The 16,048-nt window shown below is 54.8% G+C and overlaps 1 protein-coding gene across 2 annotated transcripts in view; it reads left to right on the forward strand.

Annotated features, from left to right (window-relative positions):
- Positions 1-9,988, forward strand: part of PAK4 (p21 (RAC1) activated kinase 4) — a 53,217-nt gene extending 43,229 nt beyond the window's left edge. For both annotated transcript variants that reach the window (XM_066242128.1, XM_066242129.1), the window contains exons 4-10: positions 2,671-3,132; positions 3,343-3,780; positions 5,102-5,235; positions 5,469-5,595; positions 6,658-6,783; positions 8,119-8,253; positions 9,014-9,988. In XM_066242128.1, coding sequence (XP_066098225.1) covers positions 2,671-3,132; positions 3,343-3,780; positions 5,102-5,235; positions 5,469-5,595; positions 6,658-6,783; positions 8,119-8,253; positions 9,014-9,169 — 1,578 coding nt within the window. In that variant the 3' untranslated portion in view covers positions 9,170-9,988. The remainder of the gene's footprint in view (positions 1-2,670; positions 3,133-3,342; positions 3,781-5,101; positions 5,236-5,468; positions 5,596-6,657; positions 6,784-8,118; positions 8,254-9,013) is intronic.
- Positions 9,989-16,048: the final 6,060 nt, after the last annotated feature.

Raw genomic sequence — 16,048 nt, forward strand, 5'->3', positions numbered from 1 at the left:
TTGATCTCTTCGCTGACCCAATCCCTTGTGACCTCCAAACACACACCCCAACCCTCCACCCTCATCCTCACCCCTGATGCTGGCCTTTTACCCACTCTTCCACCCACTGACCCCAACCCTGACAACTCCACACTTAACCTTGATCCCATCAGCAGTCCCTCCACGCCAGCTTCTAAGTTGTGCTCTCCTGGAGCCTCAGACCTAGAGCACCGTGTTCCTGACCTCAGTGCCACAAACTTGTCCTGAGCCTTACACAAAGCTCCATGGCAGCGGGGGGTGTGTGTGTGTGTGTGTGTGTGTGTGTGTGTGTGTGCCGGGCCGGGACATGTTCCTGGATGGGACCACCCCACGTAGTCAGGGCTGAGCTAGGGAAGCCCAGAGAAGGCCCCTGACCCAGGCCCGGGGTCCAGGTCCATTTCTTGGAGGAGGGGACACCTGAGCTGAGCCCTGAGGGCTGAGGGGGAGGAGTCCTGAGGCAGGTGGTGGGGCTTTTAGTGGAGGAAGAGCATTGAGCGGTTTTGGTTTTGGATTTTTTTGTTTGTTTTTATTTTTCCTGCCATCTTAAGCAATAGGGCAGACTTAGGATATGAATTGAGGTCTGTTTAAAAGGCTCATGCTCTTAATCTCTCCTCTCCATGGTTCAGGTCCCAGGCATGGCCTGCAGTGAGGCGGCCTGGCTGTGAAACAGCCTGGGAGCATGGAATTTATCCGAAGGGCAGTGGCAATGGGAAGGGCCTCAGGCCAGGGGAACGAAGCCAGGGTTGTTTCAGGGGTGGGGGTGGGTGTAGCAGGCTCGGCACCCAGGGCCAGGCTGTGGCTGACTCATCCTCTCCAGTGCCCGGCCCAGCCTGTGGGAGGAGGCCCTGCGGTCAGCAAGGTGGGCACAGACACAAGTGGAGACACTCTCCCACCAGGGCCTCAATCTGATGGCCCTCTTAGGTGTTTCCTGTGTCTCATGCAGGGTGCTTCTGAATATTTTGAATTGTTTGCACTGCGTAAAGAAGTGAGAGCTTTTATGTTCAGACCTCTATTTCTGGCTCCTTCTGACTGATGGGCTGGAGCTGAGTGGCAGCTGTGCCCTGCTCTGAGCCACAGGCCCCACCCAGGCAACCTCCGTTTCGTCCCCTACCCAGCCCTGTCGCTGCTCGAGTGCTGGTTATGCCCCTACTAAGGCACCTCCTAAAACCTAGCCCCTGCTTGGCCTGCCAGCCATGGGTCCTGCTTGGGGCTGTGTCCAGCAGGAGTAAGGGGCACCTTGTCATAATTCACACAAAGGTGCCACACAGCTAAGTGCTGTCTTGGGGGCCCTGTGGCACTTGTGTTTGCTTGTTTGCTGCCCAGTCCTCCTAGGCCCTTCCGCAACCCCCAGACACTTCTGCCTTGCTTCACTGGGTCCCTGGGCAAAGCCGGACTTCCCAGCTGGGAGCCCAGGCTCAGGAGAGGCAGGGGCAGGCTGTATAGGGGCACTGTAGCCAGTAGGTGGGCATTGTGGGATCGGTGTTTTCTGCACACCAAAGATAGTTCTGACTTCAGGGTGTCTAGCAGCCCTCAGCCATGTCCAGTGTGTCAGTGATTGACAGCACAGGGGTGAGACCATATTCTTTACTTCCCACAGCCTCCACCCAGCTCCCCTCACTCACTCACTGGTTCAGCACATTTATTGAGCACTGATTTAACCAGAGCAGAAACGACCCAGTCACTGCCTTCACACACATTGCACCAGAGGATCTGTGTGTGCTTTTTTATGTCCACTGGTTTTAAGTGCTCTAACCAAAAAAAACCCAGGGGTTGGGGAGATAGGGATTGTTGGCTGGCACTTAGGACGGCTGGTCAGTAAAAGCCTCCATCTGAGAAGCTGAGTTTCCAGCAAAGACCTGAAGGAAGGGAGGGAGGGAATGATGGCATATTTGGGGGGAAGATATTCCAGGCAGTATGAACAGCCATTGCAAAGGCCCTGAGGTAGAAGCTGCCTGTGTGTTTGAAGAGCACTGAAACCCATGTGCTAGAGCTAAGTGAGAGGCAGGAAACCCTGGAGGCCATGATTCCAAGCAGTGGCCATGACCTGGATCAGAGTGTGGGCGTAGAGGCTGAGCACTGAATGGATTTGGGACACACTTTATTGTGCCTAGTCCTTTCTGACTCTCCCTGTACCCCACCCTGGGCCTCCAGGGGAACAGAGTACGTGGGTTTTGGGGTTAACAACACCGGCAGGCTGCAGGGCAGGGAGAGCCAAGCTGTGTCCTGGCCCTAGCGTCCTGTAATTTGCAGCTCTCCGGGGCTGATTATGGGTGGCGTGGTCTCTACCCTCCTTCTCCTTCACCCCACAGGGCAAGAACCTTCCCCTAGCCAGGGAAGCCAGAGAAAGACAGGAGGGTGCTTCTGGTGGGGGAGGGAGTGGCCTTCTGGTGGGAGTGAGGAGGTGACAGCCTGACTGAGGAGAGCTCACTCCTTCAGCTGCTCCTGTGACTGACTGCTCTGTGCTGGGGGAGGGGCTGCAGGCCTCCCCGGGGCTGCCCCCACCTGCCCAGCCATCGTCACCCCATGGCATTTCCTCATTTGTCTCTGTCTTGTCTCTCTGTGTGTTGTGTTCTCTCCTTGTGTGTTGGTTACATGTCCTTTGTCCCCCTCCTCCTTGCCCGGCCCCTACCCCGCCATTACCCCGGACCCCAGACCATCGTGCGGGGCAGCAAAGGTGTCAAGGATGGGGCCCTCACGCTGCTACTGGACGAGTTTGAGAACATGTCGGTGACACGCTCCAATTCCCTGAGGAGAGACAGCCCACCGCCGCCACCCACCCGTGCCCGCCATGAAAATGGGATGCCCATGGAGCAGGCTGCCATGACCAGAGGGAGCCCAGAGAAGGCGGGCGGCCACGGCCGGGTTGCTGGTCGCAGCGAGGGGCTTGGCAGCAGTGGTGACCGGCGGCGGGTGGGGCCAGAGAAGAAGCCTAAGTTTTCTAGGGAAGGCTCAGGGGGGCCCCAGGAATCCTCCCGAGACAAGCGTCCCCTCTCTGGGCCTGATGTCAGCACTCCCCAGCCTGCTGGTGTGGCCAGTGGGGCGAAAGTGGCAGCTGGCCGGCCCTTTAACACGTACCCGCGGGCCGATACAGATCACCCATCCCGGGGCGCCCAGGTAACTGATCTCCCTGCCCAGGACTCCCTACTGTCCCCTTGCCCAGAGCTTTCCCTGTCCCTACCCACCAACTCCAACCTGTGCCCAGCCCAGTGTCCATCTTCATCCTGACCACCATGTGTCTGTGCCGCAGCCAGGTCCCTGTCCTGCTCGGGAGGGCAGAGCTGGTTGGGCCCCTCCACTGACAGCCTCCTCTCTTTTCTGTTTCAGGGGGAGCCTCACAATATGGCCCCCAATGGGCCATCAGTGGGGGGCCTGGCTGTCCCCCAGTCCTCTTCCTCCCGACCTCCCGCCCGAGCTCGTGGCCCCCCCAGCCCTGGAGTGCTGGGCCCCCATGCCTCTGAGCCCCAGCTGGGCCCTGCAGCCCAAACCCTCGCTGCCCCGACTGGCCCCCTTGCCCCTGGGCCCCCCGGACCCCGCTCTCCACAGCGGGAACCCCAGCGTGTGTCCCATGAGCAGTTTCGGGCTGCTCTGCAGTTGGTGGTGGACCCTGGTGACCCACGCTCCTACCTGGACAACTTCATCAAGATCGGTGAGGGCTCCACAGGGGTTGTGTGCATCGCCACCGTGCGCAGCTCGGGCCGTCTGGTGGCCGTCAAGAAGATGGACCTGCGCAAGCAGCAGAGGCGTGAGCTGCTCTTCAACGAGGTGGGCCTCCGCCTCCCTGCCTTGCCCTTCCCATCTCCCCGGTGCTCCACCACACACACAATAGTGTTGAGGCCCTAAGGAGGTGGGGACAAGGCGCTTCAAGGCTAACTTCGCAGAGCTGGGCTCTCTTCTCCCTCCTCACATCTACTCCTCTGTTCCCACAGTACCCACAGCCACATGTCTGTCCCTTTCCTGGCCCCTCCCTGAACCCCAGCTCTAGGACCCTTGGGCCCACTGAAGTCTGTCCTCTAAGCATCTTCCAGGCCCTGCACACCCATTGACTCCCAAATTGGCCCCAGAGTGTCTTCCCAGACTCCTGCCTGTCCTCTGGTTCCCTGTCTAGAGAGGCCCTGCCAACCCTGTCCCCTGCCCTGGACCTCACTGGTGCATGTCCCCTGCCACCTCCGTGCAGCCCCATTTTCTCCCAGTGGGCCCTGCTCTAACCTTCCTCTTGGGTGCCCGCTGGGCACCCCCTACACAGCAGCCAGAGGGCTCTATGATGGTAGGCCAACCATGCTACCCTCCTCCCCCTACTGACTCCTGAAGGGCCCCAGTGCCCGCAGGATAAAGGCCTGGCCCCTTTGCTTAGTATTGCAATCCCACCCCCCATCCAGGTCCTTGGCTCTGTCCAGCCTTGGCCTTTGGCTCTTGGTGGCCTCTCTGCCAGGAAGCTTGTTGCAAAGGCAGACACCTGGCTCCTTCCAGAGAGGGTCTGTGTGGGAGCCGCCTCTGGGCTCTGATATGGGGTCCCTCAGCACTCAACTGTGCCCCATTACCCATCCCTCAGCCCCCATATTATAGTGCTTTAGCTGCGCCTTGAGCTTCTGATGCATGCGGCCTGTGAGCTCTATGCTCCCTCCAGGCTTTGCCTGGCCAGGCCTTCTTGCTGTGAATTCCTCCCACCCCCACCCCACCACCTTTTATTCTTGGGTTAATACCTACTTGTCCTGGTCTCAACCCTGTGCTTAGATGCTCTCTTCCCACCTTCCTCTCTCAACACCAGCCTGGTCTTCAGGGCCACTCAGAGACCAGCTCAGGACCAGTTACCAGTTGGGATCAGAAATGTGAGTGCATGCGGTAGAGAGCACCCTCAGAACGGAAGCTTCAGGCCCAAGCTGCCTCTGTGGTCTGTTGACTTTGGCATTGGGGAGGGCAGTCCAGGGTAATCTCAATGAGCAAGAGTGAGAGGTGGGACTGCACCTGCAATGTGGCAGGGCCCACACCCAGGCCCAAGTGAGGCAGGAGGGCAGCTGATGGCTGGGTCCGAAGGCAGGAGCTGGTGGTCCTCCGCCTACCATGCTGACCCAGCCTTCTGCGCCAGGTGGTGATTATGCGGGACTATCAGCACGAGAACGTGGTGGAGATGTACAACAGCTACCTGGTGGGGGATGAGCTCTGGGTGGTGATGGAGTTCTTGGAGGGAGGCGCCCTCACCGACATCGTCACTCACACCAGGTACTGCCAGGCAGCTGGATCCTGGCTGGCACCCAGCCTGCTGTCTCCCCAGGCTCCCCAAGGTGGAGCTGGGTCCCTTCAGACCTCTGGGGTGGCAGAGCCAGCAGGGCCATGTGCTCCTCAAGCCCCCAGGGTGGGGCTGGGTCCCCCTCACACCCCAGGGTGGGGCTGGATCCCTCTCAGACCCTGGGCTGGTGCCCTACTTGCCCCATTGCTTACCCCTCCCCACACAGGATGAATGAGGAGCAGATAGCCTCTGTGTGCCTAGCTGTGCTGCAGGCCTTGTCTGTGCTCCATGCCCAGGGCGTCATCCACCGGGACATCAAGAGTGACTCCATTCTGCTAACCCACGACGGCAGGGTGAGGATTTGGGTGGCTTGGGCTTTTGTTACTCCTCCCCAGCTCCCCCTCTGCAGTGATGGCGTACTTTGGCCCCCAATTCGGAAGCCTGAGGAGCATTCAACTTGTTTGTTCCTCGTGCAACAGTTCAGAGTCAGGTCTGTGAGGGGCTCTGTTCAGGAAGTCATTGAGGCCCAGGCTGGCAGGGGCTCTGCCATCAGTACGGGGTGCTGGCCACTGTAATCTTGCCCTCGGCTCAAAGAGGGAAGAATGCGTTTGGGTGGCTACTGCAGTTCTGCCATAGGCATCTCTCCTGCCACCGGGACCAGACACCCGGGTGGCGTGGACCGCGGCCCTGCCTCCCACCTTCTGGACTGAAGTTCTGAATGTGAAGTATATGGCTGAGCCTCAAGGGTGCCCAGAACCTGCATTTATATTTCAAGAGTGGACTTTCAGTGGAAGGGCCCCTTGGCTTTAAGCAAATTCTTGGTGATTCACCTGCCCTGCCCCAGGAAAGTTAATCCAGACAACAGAGGTGGCAGCGTGGAGCTCCTTTTCACCGGGAGTCTCGATCTACTGTGTACCTTCAAAGATCTATAGATGTGTTTTAGGGAAATCTGTGAGCCACCTGAACTTATACACTCTCTGTGGGCATGCTTTCTGGTGTTGAGACTGTTCATACGTGTCCTCGAGACTCTGAAAAGTGCCTACAGTTCCAAAAAAGATGTAAATTCTTAGTTCCATGGACCTGGTTGTCACAAAGGCAGTCCAAGTGTCCTCACACTTCAGGGAAGCAGAGGCCCACTGTACCAGCCTTGGTACCTGTAGGACTCGGGCCACTTCCCTCAGCAACCCTAGGGCGACCCTGTCTGGAAAGCAGATGGTATGATCTTGGGGCAGTGACACACCTGAGGGCTCCCTGCCAGAGTTGGTGGAGCTACCCATGGTCCGACTCGAACCTCTGGGCTACATGGTATACACTCAGCTTGAGGGAGGCCAAGGAACTAAAAAGGTGAGTGCTTCTACTCCCCCTCCCCCTGCCAGCACCTCTGACCCCACTGCCTGTGTCCTGCCCCACCCCAGGTGAAGCTGTCAGACTTCGGGTTCTGCGCTCAGGTGAGCAAAGAGGTGCCACGGAGGAAGTCATTGGTCGGCACGCCCTACTGGATGGCCCCGGAGCTCATTTCCCGCCTCCCCTACGGGCCAGAGGTGAGCCAGAGGCAGCTGGTCGTTCACTGTCAGCACCAGTGCGTGCTGTGACATCAGAATAGCCAGTGTTGGGGTAAAGTGGGTCTCAGTCTGGGGAATGGGTCTCTAAGGATGAATCTGTGGGAGAAGAGGAAGGCAAGCATGCATTCATTCATTTATTCATTCATTCCTGCTGCGTACTTGTTCTGAGTCAGGCGCAGTGCTTGGCAATGATAACAAAGTGCTGAGCAGAAGTAGTCACGACTCTGTTTGACAGCTGGTGCAAAGGCCACAAAGTGGCCGGCTCCTGGCTGGTTGGCCTGAAGATGCTTTTGCAAGCATTTTAAAAAGTCTCTCATTAAAGTCCAAATTCCCATTCTTTGTCAGAAAACCAAGACAACTGGCCACATGGTGGCCAAATTCCTACCTGGCAACCGTTGGCAGTATGGGCGGGTGTTCTGTTGTGTGAAGGGCAGCACCTTCGTCTGGGCCATAGCCCCACCCCTCCTGCTGCCCGCACTGACCTGCTTCACTCAGCGCCATCGCCTGCCTGGCCCTGGGGCTTCTCCAGTCAGCCACACCTGACCCATGCCTGGCCGTGCAGCGCACCTGGGGAGCGTGTCATGGGGGCCCTCAGGCTGGAGTGGAGTCACACTGGGAAGGGAGACTGGTGTGAGGCTCTGAGGGGACATCTAAGTCATGGCAGCCTGTGAGTGACAAACTCAGCTCAAATGGATTTAGCAAAACCTGGAAGCTGTGGGTCCCCAAAACGGTGACGTTAGAGGGTAGTGGGCTTCAGGACTAGTCGTCCACGTGGTCTCTGTTCGGGCCCTGAATCTCTGTAGGGTTTACTCAGGCAGGTGCTGCCCTTATGGCAGCAGAGATGACCCCGCAACTGGGACACATCTCCCTGCCTTTGGGCACCATAGCATATTTGGGTTACCATCTCAGGTTGGTTCTGATTGGTTCTGACTGCCTTTTCCTAACCCAGTTACTATGTCCCAGTCAACCTGGTCATGCCCCCACAACCCCTGCCTGCCCCTGGCTGAGAGTGAGGTGAGGGTGCAGAGGAAACTGGGTGCTCAGCAGAAAGAGGGGACAAAGGCTGGGTGGGTTTCCAGAGGAAACTGGGGTGCTCAGCAGAAAGAAAGGGGACAAAGGCTGGGTGGGCAGAGCCCCTCAGCGGGCTCCCTGGGTGCGGGGTGGTGGAGTTGGCAGGCTTGGCGTCGGAGTGGGTGTTCTGGGTCCAGGGCCTTGGGTTGCAGAGGCAGAAGCGGAGCTGCGAGCCGTCCCTCCCAGGCTTCCCTCGGGCCCTGCCTGCCCAGCACAGTGCCGTCCTGCTGTCCCTTACTGCAGGTGGACATCTGGTCACTGGGAGTGATGGTGATCGAGATGGTGGACGGAGAGCCCCCCTACTTCAACGAGCCACCCCTCAAAGCCATGAAGATGATTCGGGACAACCTGCCACCCCGACTGAAGAACCTGCACAAGGTGGGCCCTGCTGGCAGGCAGTGGGTGGGCAAGACGACCCAAGCCCTCAGGGTGGCTGGGCACCACCCACACTTGCCCCAGCCAGAGCACGGGGTGTGGATGGGACTGGGTGTGGATATGTCCTGCCACTGAATGCCATCCCCTCCCAGGCTTCCAGTGTTTGTGGAAATGTCTGTGTGCCCTCCTCATCCCACAGAGGGGCCTAGGCTGCCTGGCTGAAGGCATATAACAGCCAGGTTCAGAAAAGGCATTATCTGGTGAGAAGGGGGCACCTCCAGCACCAGCGTCTGCCAGATCCTCACCAAACTTTGAAAATAGGGAGGAAGCCTGACCTGTGGTGGCGCAGTGGATAAAGCGTCGACCTGGAAATGCTGAGGTCGCCAGTTTGAAACCCTGGGCTTGCCTGGTCAAGGCACATATGGGAGTTGATGCTTCCAGCTCCTCCCCCCTTCTCTCTCTCTCTCCTCTCTGCCTCTCCTCTCTAAAATGAATAAATAAAATTTTAAAAAAAGAATCACACACACTTGCAAAATAAAACTTTATAAAAAAAAAGAAAGAAAGAAAAAGAAAATAGGAGGAAATGAGTTCCTAGGGCCAAGCTTTAGACATCTGGTACCTTTTTCCTCCTGACTTGTGCAGTAGATGTGAGCAGTAGATAGAGGAGGAGACCGAGGACCCCACAGCGAGTGAGCAGTGGAGCTGGCTCTCAGACCCAAGCAGGGACCCTCTCCCCTGACTCTCTCCCCTGCCTCCCACACAGGTGTCACCGTCCTTGAAGGGCTTCCTGGACCGCCTGCTGGTGCGGGACCCAGCGCAGCGGGCCACGGCAGCTGAGCTGCTGAAGCACCCGTTCCTGGCCAAAGCGGGCCCGCCCGCCAGCATTGTGCCCCTCATGCGCCAGAACCGCACCAGATGAGGCTTGGCACCCTGTCCCTGAACCAAAGAGCCCCTTGGGTCACCCTCACCCTGCCAGAGGCCAGCAGGGGGCCACCCCCTGCTCCCCCCAGACTGGGAGACAGTCCGTGTGACACCACCTTCCTTACTGGGGGGCAGAGTGTGGGACCCTACTACTGAACTCTGGTTTTGATTTTGTCTAAAAACATGGAGACTTGTGGGAGCAAGTAAGGCTCCCAGGACCCCCAGTCCCCACACATCTGGGACAGGATGTTGCGGTGTTTTCCTGTCTCCAGGAAGGACAGGCGGCCTTCCCATCACTGGAAATCTGCAGTGGGAGCTGCTTGGGGTGGAGAGAACACTACGAAAGAGGGGTGTGTGTGTGTGTGTGTGTGTGTGTGTGTGTGTGTAATGGGTGTGCACGCAGCAGAAGGTCCTGCGCCTCTGCCCTCCAGCCTGCGAGTGGGTGTCTCTGAGACCTTGCCTAACAGACAGCCCCCACTCCCCTGAGCCATGGCGGGGGTCAATCATGAATGTCTGAAGAGTGGCCTTTTCCCTTAGCCCTGCGCCCCTTTCTGTGGTTGGACGGGGAGACGAGTCAGGGCTCCCCTCCTGCCCCCAGCCTCTGCAGAAAATGACTACTGCACCTGGACAGCCTCTTCTTTTCTAGAAGTCTATTTATATTGTCATTTTATAACACTCTAGCCCCTGCTCCTACCTGGAACAGATGGTCCCTGTCCTGCAGGGTGGCACCGGGGACAGGACCACTGCTTGAAGAATCGGGTTCCTGTCCCCTTGGTGCAGCCTTGCCTTCCCCTCCCTCAAGTTAGTTTTACAATTAAAACATTTTCTTGATTTGTGTGTGTGTATGTGTAGAGGCCCCTCCATGCCCAGGCCACCTGGGGGGAGGGGCTCTGGAGTCAGGAGAGGGTGGCCTGGCTAACCCCAGGGTTCCAGCCCAGCGTAGGGCAAGGGCTGTGTCTGTGGGTGGTAAGGGAGTGCCAGGTGGAGAGCAGCTGATAAAACCCCTGGTCATGGGGGCAGGATTGATACCGCCCTCCCAGGCCTGGGAGAAGTCAGTTTGCCAAGATGACCAATCTACCAAATCTGTGATTCCTGGGAACTTATTTTAAAGGTGATCTTGAGTGTGTTCAGTAGGTAGGAACTGATCCTTAGTGAGCTGATGTTAGTAAATTGGCCTGTGGGCAGACGGGCTTTGGGGCTTGGCTAAGGTGGATGGACCTGGGGCTGCCAGCTCCAGAGAGAACCGTCAGTTAAGCTCCTCCCTCCAGGAGACTGAGCCTGGGTCCCAACTTGGGGAGAAGGAATCCAGCTGACATTGAGGTGACAGGGCACCTTCTGCATTCTGGGCGCCGAGCATTCCAGGCCAGTGCTGGACTTTGTATGTGTCCTCCCCAGCATGCTGAGAAGTATCAGGCAGGGACGGCTAGGGACGAGGAGTCAGCCCCCCGCCAGAGCCCGCACGCATCACTGGTACCAGCAGCCTCAGCCTGGTTTGTGGGTGGAAGTGTGTAGTACGGGCAGAGGGATTCCGGCGTGGTCCACATCTCCTGTTCTCCACTGTCATGTGATGTCCCCTAGCCCCTCTCTCCACTGTTCCTGAGCATCCCCAAGAATTGGGGTCCTGTTTCTGTGACAGCCTTGCCAAGTCCATGCATGGTCTAGCTGGGTAGTCACAGAGTGTCGGGGGGGAAATGCCAGAATTGGTGTAAGGAGAAATAGAAAACAACGGACCAAATAACCCCCCACATACACATACTTTAAAAAATACTTTGAGCTTTTACAAATGAGTTCTAGAAGACTTTGAAGGATCAGGTAATTCCTACCTTGTACAAATTGTTTCAGAAAACAATTTAGGAGGCTGGCATGCCCATGATAGCCAAAGCAGATGAGGACGGTAAAGACCCGAATGTTGCCGCCACGCGTGCAGCTCAAGGACACTGATCTTACTGGGCGCCTGTGGAGAGGCCGCTGGGGTTGTGGATGCGGAGCCCCGCGGTAACTACTGTGATTGGTCACATCACTGCACTTTTAAAGAATGACTTTGGGGAGCTCCTCCTCCAGGCCCACTGCCTCGCCCTGCTGATGCCCGCCCTGCTGATGCCCGTGCTAAAGGGTTTTCCATGGTATCAGTCAGAAACCCCTCTAATTGTAAATGGGATTTAGTATAGGGAGTCAATTACCAAGACACTGAGGAGGCTAAGAAGCCACAGAGGGCCTCTAACCGAACCAGTAGTCTTTAAAAGCGGGGGCTGCCGTCATGGGGCTAGAGGGACGAAAGGGGTCAGTGGCACTATCAGAGTGCACTTGTTTCCCTGCTGCACTGAATGAAATGACTTCAGCTTTCCATCCTGTTCCCACTGGAAGCCTCCTACTGGAGGACCTCACAGACCCGAGCAAGCAAGGGATTCTCATGAGGTAACTTCAGGCTTCCAGTCTTGGTGAACAAGGATGCACCCAGAAGGGCAGGTGTGGGGGCACAATACACGTCTCCTCTGCGGAATGTGGCACAGGGTCTCGCTTTGTCCAGATGCTGTCTAGAGTTGTGCTCCACAAGCAGCGAGAATTCAGCCACAGCAACGGCCCGGGAGAGGGAGTCAAGGGATGTGTGAAGGTCAGATTTAAGTAAGTCAAAACGTTCTCAAAGTGTGGATCCTGGACTGGCGGCATCTCTGGGAACTTGACGCGAATGCAAGTTCCTGGCCCCCACTCACCTCAGGCTCAAGCACACTCCGGAGGGGTCTGGCAATTTGCACTGCAACAAGCACGCTATGGGATTCTGAGGCCAGTTCAAGTTTGAGAGCCGCTGAGACAGGAATGTGGGATTCAGCCCCGCCCAGTCAGCAAGGTCTTGGTCTCCTTTCATCTCACTCCTCACTCAGATTGTGGCCTCTTCCATGTGGTACCACCACCAGAGGGGAGGATAGTAAGAAGGCACTACCCTTTAAGGACAGGACCCTGTTTGTATTATGGCCTCATTGGCCAGAGCTTAGTCATATGACCACACTTAGAGCAATGGAGACTGGGAAATGTAGTCTTGTGTCTAGCTAAAAAAAATTCTATTACTATAGAATTGTGTTACTTTACTCCTGCTGGTAAACTATTAAGTCTATAGAGGAAAATATTTGATGACCTAGAGGCAGAGAAGGACTTCTTAAAACTTCAAAGGAACAAATTATGAAGAAAAAATTTGATTATATCAATAATTTGTTCAAGGAAGGACATGAACAAATGTAATAGGTTCAGAATAGGCGAAATATTTGTAAAGTCTAACACCGATAAGATTTTATTTTAACAAGAAAAAGAACAACCCAATAGAAAAATGAGCAAAGGGTACGAACAGGCAACTTACAGAAAGAAAAAACAAACCCAAAGGCCAACTAGAGTGTGCACAAGTGCTCAACTCAGTAATTGGAGAAAGACAAATTCTACCACTAAGCCGACCCTTGAACAACGCAGGTTTAAACTGCATGAGTTCACTTATACACAGAATTTTTTCTATAAATACCTGTACTTTTTTTTTTTTTTTTGAGAGAGAGAGAGAGAGAAGCATCAACTTGTTCCAATTAGTTGTGCACCCATTGATTGCTTCTCCTATGTGCCCTGACCAGGGTTCGAACCGGCACACTTGGGATTGAGCTGGTGATCCCAGATCGAACCAGCGACCTCAGTGCTCTGGGATGACGCTCTATCCAGTGCACCATGGGCCAGGGCAATACCTGTCCTATTTCAATCCCTGGTTGAGAGTCTGAGGATGTGGAGGGCCAACTGTATGCATTTAAGTAATTAAAAAATATATTTTTATTAAGACTTTATTTTTAGAGAGGAGAGAGAGGCGGGGTGGGGGGGGAGAGAGAGAGAAGGGGAGAGGAGCAGGAAGCATCAAGTCCCATATGTGCCTTGACCAGGCAAGCCCAGGTTTCAAACCGGCAACCTCAGCGTTCCAGGTTGATGCTTTATCCCATTGTGCTACCACAGGTCAGGCGATCTAAGTAATTTTATATAGGGAACTTGAGCATCTGTGGATTTTGATATTTGCAGGGGGTCCTGGAACCAATTCCCCACGGATACCAAGGGAGAAGTTAAGTTTTGGAGAGGTCAAAAGTTAAACACAGATTTTCAACTGCAGGGATGAGGGGTCAACACCCTTAACCCCCCACCTTGTTCAAGGGTCAACTGTAGTTGCACAATAATATTTTCCAGTAATTCAGCTCCTAGATGACCTACCAAAGGAAATCTCACTCCGGACCATGTGGGAGCATGCCTGAGAATGTTCACTGCAGCAGGATTTATGGGACGGGAGCTGGAGGCAGCCGGGGTGTCTATCCCAGGGGAGTGAGTGATACATTGAGGGGTGCATGACAAGGAAGGGCTCCCGTGTAGCCGGCAGGAGCCAGGGACCAAGTGTGCCCATGGGGAGTGCGAACCAAACCAGTGATGGAAAAGTAAAATGAAGAGCTACAATACCAGGTCAGGTGTATAAATTACAAATTGTGGACATAAAACAGTCATTTTGCAAGACCAGAAAAGACACATTTACATATTAGAATGGCTCCCAGTGGGGAGAAAGGTAGAGGGCTGAGGATAAAAGGAAAGAATGAATAAACAAGAAATGGACCTTGGGAGGAATAAGGGCCTCAAAGGCCATGCTGAAGGTCTGTTCTATTAAATATAAGCAAAGGGCAGCCCCCTTTGGTGTGGATTGGGGTCTAGTCACAGGTATTTAAAATGAAAATTATCCAGGTAATTCTAACATGTAACCAGGATTGAGAGTGAGTGAGTGACTGTCATTGTGGACCTCAAACCTTATGCCACCCCACAACTTATTTTTTTAATTAATTTTAGGGGGGGTGACATTGATAAATCAGGGTACATATGTTCAGAGAAAATATCTCTACGTTATTTTGACATTTGATTATGCTGCATTCCCATCATCCAAAGCACCCCACAACTTATTAAGAAGGGCCCAGGGAATCCATCTCCCTGCTTCCTCCATTTCACAAATGTGGAGTCTGAGGTACATGGAGAGGAAGAGCCCATCCCGGGTGACAGGGCCTAGGAAAACCAGGCCCGAAGTCTTGCTTGCGTAGGTGGTGTGACTGAACAGCGAGCAAGAGAGATTGGTCCGAGAGGTCCAGAGGCTCAAACTCTGATGCCCCCAGGGCCAGGTGGGGAAGTGACCGCACAATGCCTTTTTGAAGGGCAGTCACTTCTTAGGCTACTGTGACCTTGTAGGACTTTGGGCCCACAATGCTAAATGTTTTTGAATCTTGAAGCTACGTAACTCACTCAGAACATTTAAAAATATTGTGTGAGCCAAGCAAAATCAAGGTCATAGTTAATAGTGATCAAGATCTTAACTGCGGCCCTGGCCGATTGGCTCAGTGGTAGAGCGTTGGCCTGGCGTGCAGAGGTCCGGGGTTCGATTCCCGGCCAGGGCACATAGGAGAAGCGCCCATCTGCTTCTCCACCCCTCCCCCTCTCCTTCCTCTCTGTCTTTCTCTTCCCCTCCCGCAGCCGAGGCTCCATTGGAGCAAAGATGGCCCGGGTGCTGGGGATGGCTCCTTGGCCTCTGCCCCGGGCGGGCGCTAGAGTGGCTCTGGTTGCAACAGAGCGACACCCCCAGAGGGGCAGAGCATCGCCCCCTGGTGGGCAGAGCATCGCCCCTGGTGGGCGTGCCGGGTGGATCCCGGTCAGGCGCATGCGGGAGTCTGTCTGACTGTCTCTCCCCATTTCCAGCTTCAAAAAAAAATACAAAAAAAAAAAATCTTAACTGCACTGGGGCTTTGCTGAGCCCCTATTTTGACCTCACTTAACCTATAGTGGGTTGAATGTGGCCCGCCCCCACTACCACCACCAAAAGAGACATCCTTGTAGAACCTGTGGATGTGACCTTATTTGAAAAAAGGGTTTTTGCAGATGTGGTTAAGTTAAGGATCTTGAGATCATTCTGGTTTATATGGGTGGGACCTAAATCTAGTGACAGTGTCCTTATAAGACAGGGTCCCCAAACTTTTTACACAGGGGGCCAGTTCACTGTCCCTGAGACCGTTGGAGGGCTGGGCTATAAAAAAAACTATGAACAAATTCCTATGCACACTGCACATATCTTATTTTAAAGTAAAAAACAAAATGGGAACAAATACAATATTTAAAATAAAGAACAAATAAATTTAAATCAACAAACTGACCAGTATTTCAATGGGAACTATGGGCCTGCTTTTGGCTAATGAGATGGTCAATGTGCTCCTCTCACTGACCACCAATGAAAGAGGTGCCCCTTCCGGAAGTGCAGCGGGGGCCAGATAAATGGCCTCAGGGGCCGCATGCGGCCCATGGGTTGTAGTTTGGGGACCCCTGTTATAAGAGAAAAGCAGAGGGAGACTTGAGACACACGGAAGACTGTGGAGATGAGGTGGAGATTGGAGTGATGAGACAGGAGCCACACACCCTGGCACCACCAGGAGCTGGGAGAGGCAAGGAAGGTTCTCCCCCAGGCTTCAGGGGGAGCACGGCCCTGCTGACACTGATTTCAGACTTTGGCTTCCAGAACCGGGAAAGGATACATTTCTGCTATTTTAAGCATCCAAGTTTGTGGCAATTTCTTACAGCAGCTAGCCACAGGAAATGAATACAGTCCTCCGAGCAGCCCTTTTAGGATGCACCATCCTCATCCCATTTTACAGCTGGAGGACTGAGGAACAGGGGCAGGAAGACACCAACCAGGTCACAAAGTAAGAAAAGGGTAGAGCTTGAGTTTGAACCCAGGCACTTGGCTCAGGAGCCTCTGCACATGATCATCATGCCACAGCCTCCTGCATAGTGGGGCAGGGCCCCTCCACTTCAGCGCCTGAGGGACCACATGTCTGAACAGACAAGC

This window comes from Saccopteryx bilineata, chromosome 9 (assembly GCF_036850765.1).
Source record: "Saccopteryx bilineata isolate mSacBil1 chromosome 9, mSacBil1_pri_phased_curated, whole genome shotgun sequence".
NCBI lineage: Eukaryota > Metazoa > Chordata > Mammalia > Chiroptera > Emballonuridae > Saccopteryx > Saccopteryx bilineata.